Source organism: Merops nubicus, unplaced genomic scaffold (assembly GCF_000691845.1).
Source record: "Merops nubicus isolate BGI_N331 unplaced genomic scaffold, ASM69184v1 scaffold7503, whole genome shotgun sequence".
Lineage (NCBI taxonomy): Eukaryota > Metazoa > Chordata > Aves > Coraciiformes > Meropidae > Merops > Merops nubicus.
Window position 1 is genome coordinate 1 of NW_008600970.1, and position 11,287 is coordinate 11,287.

Below are 11,287 nucleotides of genomic sequence, written 5' to 3' on the forward strand. Positions count from 1 at the left end.
TCGGCCCGGCCGGGCCGCGGTGCCCGGGAGCGAGCGGGGGGCGCTGCTTCGGGGGGGCTCCGTCCCTCATTTCGCTGGGCAGACGACGACGTGGCCGTCATCCCACGTGTTTCATTCATAATGTATCTCAATCCTGAGCACTGCAAATTATGCAGAGCTTCTCTGTAGAAATGAAATGGCAATGGAGTAAAATAAAATACAGAAAGTTCTCCTTTTTTTTTTTTTTTTTTTTTTTTTTCTTTGTCTCCCTCTCTTTCCTGCTCGGGATTTCCTGCTAGGGAATTATGGAGTTGCAAAGACTAGTAAAATCCAGGTTTTCCTCCATAGGTGAAAGCATCTTCAGTTAGCGTTTCTAAACAGCAGAAGTAAACAACTATTGCTAAATGCTGTTCATTTAGAACAGTTGTGTTGTCCATCCAGAATGAAAACTGCCAATAATTCCATTTAATTCAAGGAAGCAAACCCATCTTGCAGTGAATTAGTAGGTGAAATCGATTCTTCTAGCAGCAAGCACTCAGAGTAAGCTTTCCTAACAAATTCATCACATGTGGCACGACCCCTTTTCATGCTTCACAACCCCCCTGTCAGGAAAATGCCAAAGAAGTAACGTGTGAGCATATTTGGTTTTCCTTGCTGGCCAGAATGAGCCTCAGAATTTCCCATTATTTTTACTTGTTCTCAAGTAACTGGATATTTTGGCTTTTGAAACACCAAAAGCCTAAAATTAGGTATGAGAAAAAAGTATTTTTGCAATACCATGACCTGTGACCTGCAGTGACAGTGTTCTCATTTATCTTAAAACTACTGCCTTGAGAAACAGAAAGTTTAAAAGCTGTGTTTAGAACATTTTAAAATATTATTCCATTTACTACGTTATTTTTGAAGCAGTTTATTATTCCTGTCAGTTTGTGGATGACATACATACTTTCTAATTTAAACTTTAAAGACATATTTTGTCTATATAGTGATGTGAAAATACTTATCTTTTTATTTTGATATGCGTTTCTATCAGAGTTTTAGTCTATTTTTCATAATGCAGTTCAGAACAATTTGAAGAAGAAACATTTTCCTCCCTCAAAAGATGATGTGATGAATCCCAGGGAAGATGCTATGAAATTTTCTTTCTGCATTAGCAACTGAACAAGCATAGGGAATACAATTGCTCGTAAAAAGATTTTAAAGTAAGTTCAGTATTCACCCGAGTGTTTTCATTGTAAGTTGTAGAGGAATGCAATATAAAATTAGGTAAGCATATAAAAGGAACATTTTCAAAAATTTACTGAAGCAATTGATAAAGAATAACCAGCAGGCCCACTTCCCAGCTGCATTTTTCCATATCAGTAGGCACAAATTATAGCTTCTAGGAACACAGAGCTTCCAGACAGATTCTTAAAAATTCCTGAGGAAAAGACCAACGGTGATTCACCTTTTTCAGAAATGCACTTGAATATAAGATATGCTGTAGCCTGTTTGTTAGTTAGTAACTAGCAAGACTAAGCTGTTTCTCATAGTCCAGGTTGGGAAATGTCACATGTCTAGTACTGTTGCCAATAATTTTCTCTTTGTAAACTCATTAATTCTCAGTTCTTTTTCCTGTAAATGCCCTGAGCCTCCTGGGACACACTCAGGACAGCTCTGGTGTTTGATGGTTGAGTACTTCACATGGAGTTAATGCATGAACTCATGAAGTTACTCAGGGCAGTACTGTTGATACATGCAGAATTATCATGCTCAATGTCCAACGTACATTGAAATAGAAATTGCCAGTTGGTGTCTAACAAGCAAATCCCAAGGATGTGCTTACATGGAAGAAAAGTATAGTTGTCTGTAAAGGTTTTCAGTATCCTCTCATTCTGTGCTTTTAGAAGTGTAACATTTTTATTATTAATATCAGATCATAGGGACAAAAGGAACGTACAATAAAAAAAATGTAATCTTTATTATTTTGGCGCATTAATAATGTTCTTTAACATCAGTTAGGGTAATAGTAGCATTTTCCTGCATGCAGTTCACTAATACAGTATTAGTCAATAATTTTAATAAAAGTAATCTATATTTAATTTTCCTGTGTAAGAAACACAAAATGTCCTGATGTGTTTGATTATACAGTTTTGCTACTTTCTCTTTCTGAAAAAATACTGTGGACACAAGATAACATTTAGAATTGTTCTAGTGCAGCATGGATCAAAAAGAAATACCTCTAAGTATGAGAAAAGATTAAGGATTCTGTGAAAGAAAGGTTGTATCAAAAAAATTATGAAGCAGGCACTGCTTAGACATTCAGTTTGAACTTTACACCATTTCCTAACTGAAAAAAAAACCCAACAGATTTTTGGAAGGAAATTATGAACATATTTGAGAGAAAGTACTTACATGTTTGCAAATACCGTAAAAAAAAAAAAAAAAGAACCTACAGCTATCCATTCTATCAATTATATCTTGTTCTCTGCAGTTCTTCTGTGAACAAGTGCCATGGACAGAAAGTAACAAAAATAGTGTGACATCAACCTGAAGATAAAATTCAGTTCTTATGTACATAATGCTGAGAAATAAAATAAAATAAAATTATTTTTACAATATTTATATTTGCTTATAAAATTCTAACATTATTTTCAACAGGTTGAGCAGTTTTCAACATGTCTGTACAGTTTGGATATACACTGTATTCTTTTCACTGAAAATTCAAAAATGTAAACCAAATAAGCTCCCTAAACAGCTGCAAAATATTGCTTAATGGTATGGAGGGATGAGGTCTTGTTGAGTAGCTTATTTCATTTAGCTCTGGTGTATGGCTTCCCGTATTTAAGAATTCTGGACAGTCAAATGAACAACAGCATAGGCTATATAAACATGCATTGATAGCATCTAAACTGTCTATAATGGTAGATAATACATAATTTTACCTGTTGAATGCTTGCACACTACACTTATAGTGGTACATATTTGATGCAATAAATGTGCTAAGGTCATTACCTGTTCGCTCAAACATGAAGAACAGGTTAAAAATTACTATTTACATAGCAGAGAGCTTTTCATTAACATCTACAACGACATCAACCTTACTGAGAGCTGAAGATGGCTAAACAATACTGCAGGATAAAGCAGAACAACTTTATAAAGGGCTCTTTTTCATCATTTTGAAGAGCTGAGGCTGATTCATTTCATATTTGTATGCAGAAAGACATTTGACAAAGACAAAAATCTGTGACTCCAAATCTAGAAATAAGTTTGCACTTCCTGAAACTTAATTGACTAGGCAAAAAATAAGTCATCTCTACTGTTCTTGTAAGTTACAGGGGACTTCACAGGCATACCAAGACTTGTTTGGATGTGATACAACATGAATACAGTAATTAAGCACCTTAAAATGTGTTATTCCTTTCCAGAAACACTGTGCGAAGAAAATCTGTTGTTCTTTGTGACAATGTTATTTTCATGCGTGATCTATAAGGGCAGCATGCCTTCATGCAAATAATTTCTGTGTTTATATTAGTCATGTACTAGAACACCTGGCCCTTGTACCTGTAAAGGTGTACTTATTCCCTTTCCCCAACAGAAGTCCCATTTACAAAAATAGTCACGTATAATAAACAACATATGAATAAAAATAAGATGAATCTACTAACATAGATTTTGTAAAAATATGACGTATGTGGCAGTTGCAATGCAAACAGTGGATACAGTTACCATATTTTTTTTTTATGCTAAACACACAAATACTTGGTTTGCACCCCTTTAAATGGTCCCTACAGTCTGAGTAGCCATTTTTTCCTCTCCTCTTCAGCAGTGTCAGCTGGTAGTGAGAACAGTAACCTCCTGTCAAGGTTGTTTCTTCATACAGTCACAGTCACTGACGAGGGGGTCACTGTCTTTAAATAGGCACTGACCTTTAATGTACAGTATATTTGTAAAAATTGTCGGTTTGGCATAGACCTCCAGCAGGAGTCCTGTTGAGACAAACACATCATTCTTACAGGCTATGAACTATTTTGCACATAGATGATTTTGCGTGCTATTTCATTTTATTTCTGGACATCTTTATCTTCCTTTTCATGCTTTTCTTTGACCGGCCTTGTTACACGGTCATAAGAAGGTGGACAAACTGCTGTTGATGCGGTTATATCAGTTTTCTCCGTAAATGAGATTTCATTTAACTTGTCAATAAGGATTTCATCTTTCATACCTTGACCGGCCCCTCCTTCGGTCTTATTTTTGTTATAGATAAAGGAAGCTTGTTTTACTGTTCGTTTTAAAAGGTGACGTCTATAAGCTCGTTGAATAATGACAGCAGATACTTCCTCCTGTTTTCTTTTTAATGTGGTTGTAATTGGTTCATAGGAAGCTTTAGAAGGATTGGATGCCATAAACCGATCTTCCATCTGTATTCTGAGGGCGTCCATCTCCCCACTTTCCCCCAAAACACGCTTTGTGAAAGCAAACAAGATGTCTAGGCAGTGAATTCTGTCGCCGCTTACCATGGGCAGATCCATTGCAATAAGCTGGACTTTGTTTGGTTTGGGCAGATGAAGAGGAGGCTCAAGGGCTGCTGCAAAATCAGACAATTTCTCAAATTCCATGAATTGTGTTGCATCAGGATCGAACTTCTCCCAGACTTCATAGAACATCTCAAAGTCGTCCTCGCTCAAGGGTTCAGCACTTTCTTCAGTAGCAACACCAAAGTTCTCCAAAATCACAGCAATGTACATGTTCACCACTACCAGAAATGAGATGATGATGTAGCTGACAAAGAAGAAGATCCCAACAGAAGGGTTGCCGCAGTCACCTTTAACAGAGCTCCCCGGATGATCTTTATGGGGGTCACAGTCTGGCTCCCCACTGTTAAGAATTGGGGCTAGCAAACCATCCCAGCCAGCAGACGTGGTGATTTGAAACAGGCAGATCATGCTGTTGCCAAACGTTTCAAAGTTGAACATGTCATCTATACCAGCTTCCCTCTTAACGTAGGCGAAGTTGGACATGCCAAATATGGCATAGATAAACATGACCAGGAACAGCAGCAGGCCAATGTTGAACAAAGCAGGAAGAGACATCATCAAAGCAAAAAGCAGAGTGCGGATTCCCTTGGCGCCTTTAATGAGACGCAGGATTCGACCTATTCTGGCAAGTCGGATGACTCGGAATAGTGTGGGGGACACAAAGTACTTTTCAATCATCTCTGCTAAAAACATACCTAAACAGGAAAAAAAATAAAACCAAGATACATTACCACTTAAGCAACATATCATAGTAGAAACATAGCTTTAAAATTGGTGGTTCTACATAGCAGTTAAAAATATTCTGTAGATTCCACTCCCATAATTTCTATTATACCAGTTGTACTTAATATTTGCAGGTGTAATATATGTTTAATGATTATAACAGTTTTCATGGTTGGATTAAGTAGATTATTAGAGAAAATTCAAAGCTACATGACTTTGTTGTAAACCTTGCAAAGGCAAAAGCCAGTGATATAACTCTATTTAAGTAAAAATTCATATTTTATTCATTTTAACCTCTTTTTAGCTAAATATACAAGACTTACCTACTATTGAGAGAATGACAACTACAAAATCAAATATGTTCCAACCTATAGTGAAATAGTAATGGCGAAGTGAAATTAATTTCAGGACACATTCTCCAGTGAAAAGGACAATGAACACCAGGTTAATCCAGTATAAAATATTTTCCATTTCTTCACTCTGGTCATCAGTTTCTACCATCATTGTAACCATGTTAAGACAAATAAGAATCATAATGCTGATGTCAAACACTTGCTGTGTCACAAAATCAAAGACCATGCCTTGGAATTTGTTCTGAGGACAAAAGGAAAAAAAGAAAGATCCAATAGAAACTGTAATTGTTTTTCTTTTCCTCATAGAAGAAAAATACATGCAGTAAGATCTCTGAGACTTCAATAAAAACGAAATAGTGATCTTAAGTAGTCAAATTACAGTGAATACAACACCTTAGTTTAGCCTCCCTTATTTGCGTATTCATACATAAAATGGTTGCAAGGGAAAAATAATTTTTTTACCAAGAATTTTCCATTTTTTTGCTGACTGAAACACTAGATAATGATCATTTTCACATTGGCATATTTATGCTCTCTATATATCAATAAAATATTAGCTGTTCGTAAATAGCTACTGGTCTGATATATATAAATAATTTTACCCCTGGTCTTGGTATAGGTTTTTGTGGTTTTTTGGATCCCAGCTTTTTCATTGCATTGTAGTATTTCTTCTGCTCTTCTGTCATAAATATGTCTTGACCTCCAAAGTAAAAACATGAATTCAAAACTGGTTACAATCACATTACACGCAGTGTTGAAAAAAAAAACTCTTTAAAGAGAAATTTGATTTACTTAATGAAAATCAAGATGACTGAATTGGGAGAGATCTCTTAGCTATCAAGTGCAGCATTCTTCAGTCTGAGCATTTAGTCCACAAGTTGTCTTTATACCCAGTACTGCATTTCACAAAACCCAGCAAAGCAGAATTTTTCTATGGTTATTTTTCCTTGAACTCCAAGAAATCCTTTTTGTATTGCTTTATAGCAAAAAGCATCTGAGTTAAGCTCAAATATCCTGGGCTGCTCAGTTTTGCCATTTCTAAACTGCAGTTTTAGTGAAACAAAGGAAACAAAGTCGAGTTTTTCAGCCTATGAATAATTTAGTGCTTCAAGTTGTGATTGCGTAGTTTAGTACTCACAATATTAGCTTTGGGACTCTAGGTTTCTCAAAAACGTCAAGGTTTTTGAGAAGATGGATCATCAGCCTTTGGAGAAACAGAGCTGAAGACTGAAGTGCTCTGGATACTGTTAACATTAAAATGCTCTCTTTTAAGATTTTTTTTTATCTTTATTAGCTTCAATGTTCAATGAAGTTCTGATAAGCAAAAGCCGGAACTGGCCTTTGGAGTTTGACAGTGAATCGCAGAATCATGGAGTCACCATGGCTGCAAAGGACCTCCAGGATCATCAAGTCCAACCTTCCTCCCAACATTTCACTAACCACTATTGACCACAGCCTCAAGTGCCACAGCCACTCATTTTTTGAACACCTCCAGGGATGATGACTCCACCACCTCCCTGGACAGTCCATTCCATTGTCTAACCACTCTCTCAGTGAAGACATTCTTCCTAATATGTTATCAAAATCTTCCCTGGCACAACCTGAGGCCATTTCCCCTCATCCTATCATCAGTTTTTTGGGAGAAGAGACCAACATCAGCTGCACTACAACCTCTTTTTAGGTAGTTGTAGAGCACAATAAGATCTTCTCTCAGTCTTTTCTTCTCTAGACTAAATAACCCTGTGTCCTTCAGCCGGTCTTCATAAGGAATATTTCCCAGGCCTCTCACCAGCCTTGTTGCCCTTCTCTGGACCCACTAAAGCACCTCAATGTCCTTCTTATATCATGGTGCCCAAAACTGGACATAGTACTCAGGGTGCGGTCTCATGAGTGCTGAGTACAGGGGCATGATCACCTCCCTGCTCCTTCTGGTCACAGCATTTTTGATACAGGCCAGGATGCCATTTGCCTTCTTGGCCACCTGGGCACACTGCTGGCTCATGTTCAGTTGGCTAAAGAGAATTCTGAGTCTTTAATGGCAATGTAACCAAAATCCACTGCTCATAGTAACTTTCTTCTAGAGACAGCTTGAATAAAAACTGATCAGAGTCCATATATGTCTTGAGCTAAATTTTCCCTGGATAAAAGGCATCTAATTCCAGGAATGTCTGTGATCACATAAGACTGGATGGAGCCTTTTTGTGATTGTTTTGGAAGCTTGAACACATGGGAATGCATGAACCGTACACTGGAAAAGCCCCCTAACCATATACCTCTAGGCCTCTAGCATGTAGGGGAGTGGAGCATCTCCCTTATGAGGAAAGGCTGAGGGAGCTGGGTCTCTTTAGCCTGGAGAAAAGGAGACTGAGGGGTGATCTCATCAATGTTTACAAATATGTAAAGGGTGAGTGTCAGGAAGATGGGATTAAGCTTTTTTCAGTGATGACCTATGATAGGACAAGGGGTAATGGGTGCAAATTGGAGCATAGGAGGTTCAAGGTGAATATCAGGAAAAATTTTTTCACTGTGAGGGTGACGGAGCACTGGAACAGGCTGCCCAGAGAGGTTGTGGAGTCTCCTTCACTGGAGTCATTCAAAACCCGCCTGGACGCCTTCCTGTGTGATGTACTCTAGGTGACCCTGCTCTGGCAGGGGGGTTGGACTAGATGATCTTTCGAGGTCCCTTCCAACCCCTATGATTCTATGATTCTATGTACAGCTTCAAAAAATACTGCTTGACATCTCTCATTAGTAGCATAATGCAAAGAAACTTGCTGAAGTTCAGTAAGGTAAAATTAAATGTAATTCATAGCTGCTTTTGTCCTTTAGCTTTCATTACTTTATCTATTTACAGAGAACAACTTTAAACAGGAGCATCTGATACTTAGACCATCTATAACAGAGACAGTCTACTGCTGCACTATGAAACACTGATGAAAGGCCCTGAGAAAGTTAGAAACCACTCCTATTCTATATAGTTTCAGATTCTTCACTGCCACAAAATAGAACTTGATTACTTGGGATCAAAGTAAACAGCATCCAGTAAAATACCGTCATCATTTAAAACAGCATCTCAGCATCTGTAGGAGTGTGATTAAGTAATGCTTTATTTTTCATAAACAGGTTTGTTTGTTGTGGTGTTTTTTTTTTTTTTTTTTTGGTGCTGATAGAATCACTGCAAATCAAGGGAAAAAAAAACCTAAGACCTTATGAACATATTAGTGTAGAGGCCTAAATCAGTATCTTTAGGCCTGGAAAAACAGATGATTTGAGGATGACTAAACTGGATATTGGAAACAGAAGGGTCTATCCCATTCATTACAATGTAAAATTTTATTATGCTAATACATAATACATTTTGGTAAGATTTTATAACTTCATATGCTTCAGCTTTTTCAATTTTGAACATACCTTGTGTGTACATTCTATATATAATGCACCTAGAAAAATGCAGTATTTTAGAATATATTTAGAAAATAAATGAAACAATACTTATCTTCTTTTTTTGCTGATTGAAGTTATCAATAATGACACCAATGAACAAGTTCAGGGTGAAAAAAGACCCAAAAATGATAAAGATGACAAAATACAAATACATGTACAGGTTGTCTTCATACTTGGGTTGCTGTAAAATCTGAGAAAACAAAGTGAAATATCATTCCTATGATTTCATGGGAAAATTTCAACTAAACAAGTGGCAACCTTGGGCAAAAAGTACTTAATATTTTATGATTGGACAGTATTCCTGTGATGTATTATATTAACATATTTTGTCTATTCCCTCTATTATTGGTAGTTTGCATTCAGTTTTCCACAGCTTGCTACAGCAGAATCTCATATTAGTTAATTTGCTTTTGTTTCATTCTGTTGTATAGATATTGATTGCTTCTGGAAGATATATAAATACACACTTGTTGATAGAACTGAAGAAAAAGAAAGGACAACTTAAAATATTTGTAGTACTTACATCTCTTGAGTCAATGGCTGCATACATAATATCCATCCAGCCTTTAAATGTAGCCTGTAAACAGTACACACCTGCTTAAGGATAGAGCTTGAAGACAATTTGTATTATATCCAACAACAGAGTACAGCACCATGAATAATTACTATAACATGAGATTTCTAGATAATTTTGTCTCTTGACTTTCATCACATCTGCTCATCAGATATACTGCTGTATATCCCCTTATTTTTGTATCTACAGAACATTGTAAGCAGTAAGTGTAATTAACCTATTTCTAATTAGTTGTCACAAGTTATAGAATTTTAGTGGACTAAAAGTTCATCAAATCATGTCAGCTGCAAAGGATGTACAGCTGAGAAACAGCTTTGTGTAACTGAGTTACCACTAAGGAAAACTGATGTGCAGTCCCTTCTAAAATTAGTCAGAAATGTTACAACCGAAGGGAACTAGAAGTCTAATCAGGTCAGAAAAGGTATTTTCCTATGAATAAGAATTTTGATTTCTTTCTCTACTTTGGAAGACTTTATCTGATTTAGTATATCTATTTTCACTTTAAATATATTGTATCATATTTTACAGAGGCTAGATCCCTCAGATATATTCTGAGATAAACTGCAAAGATGTGTTTTATGTGCATCAAAGATTTAATATGCCTCATAGATGGCAGCACTTAATGAGCTTTTATAGCTCTTTTCTCAGTCCAACATCTGTAAATTTTTTATATTCGATAGTGAAGGGTAGATTGCTTTATGTGAGCATTCAAAATGGAAAGTAATTTTCTCTGTTGTAGTTCTTTGCTGACTAGGCAACACCTCCAAGTAGAAATCACTCAGTTTTTAATCTAGAAGAAGAAAACAAAGAAGTGAGATAGTTCACTGTCATTTAAACTCTATTATAATTTTGCTAAACAAGGCTACATAGCATTCATTCCTTCATATTCCTTGCCATAGAGACCAGTTACAGAAAAAACTCAGGAATAGAACACTATTCATCCGTATTTATTGCTCTATCTATCATACTGAGATTTCATTTGTAGTGGCGGGTTCAAAAAGCTTTGATTGTGCAGCATACAAAGCAGCTTGCATCATCCTGAAGTGAAGTTAAAATGAAATCAGCATCTGTTCAAAATGTTTATTTTTACTCCAAGGAAATCTGAAATACCTATATTCAAATGCAGATTCAAATGTAGTTAGGAAAAGCAAGAAAACAAAACTCCTCCAATCTACATTACTATTGTTAAGAGTACCTAGATTTTTTTTTTCTCCAATTGATAATTTTATAAGTAATGTTGGAGTTTCAACACTTTTGAAGATACAGTACCATCTTGCTTTTAAAATACTAACCTGCTGGAACTTTGAAGCCATTCTAATCTTATAGCTCTGGAATTCAGCTTCTGATTTTTTTTTTAATCTACACCTCATGAAAGGTGTTTTCTTAGTTATATTAGTAATGGCAGAATAATATAACATAGTGCTTTGAGAGCTACTGTTTTGCCATATCTTACCCTGGTAAGCCGTATATATGCTTACCAGCAGGATAACAACAGGCCTCTGAGAAATTTACTTACCAAAGAATCCAAATACTAAGTTCATGTTAAAAAGGCATAAGGCCGTAAAATTATCAGGGCAGATGCCACATCTCTTTGTGTACACCAACCTCTTCCTTGTCATTCACTGGTGCATTAAAATTGTGAAAGAAATTTCTCCAGCAGATTCTGTCTCTGCTTTGATGTGTTTCTTTGGGGAAAG

At 36.4% G+C, this 11,287-nt stretch overlaps 1 protein-coding gene across 1 annotated transcript in view; it reads right to left on the bottom strand.

Annotated features, from left to right (window-relative positions):
• Positions 1–3,281: 3,281 nt before the first annotated feature.
• LOC103770581 (sodium channel protein type 1 subunit alpha) overlaps positions 3,282–11,287 on the bottom strand; it is a 59,532-nt gene continuing 51,526 nt past the window's right edge. Inside the window, exons 22-26 of the mRNA XM_008937846.1 lie at positions 9,540–9,593; positions 9,069–9,206; positions 6,175–6,279; positions 5,543–5,813; positions 3,282–5,191 (exon numbers count right to left, since the gene is read on the bottom strand). Coding sequence (XP_008936094.1) covers positions 4,023–5,191; positions 5,543–5,813; positions 6,175–6,279; positions 9,069–9,206; positions 9,540–9,593 — 1,737 coding nt within the window. The 3' untranslated portion in view covers positions 3,282–4,022. The remainder of the gene's footprint in view (positions 5,192–5,542; positions 5,814–6,174; positions 6,280–9,068; positions 9,207–9,539; positions 9,594–11,287) is intronic.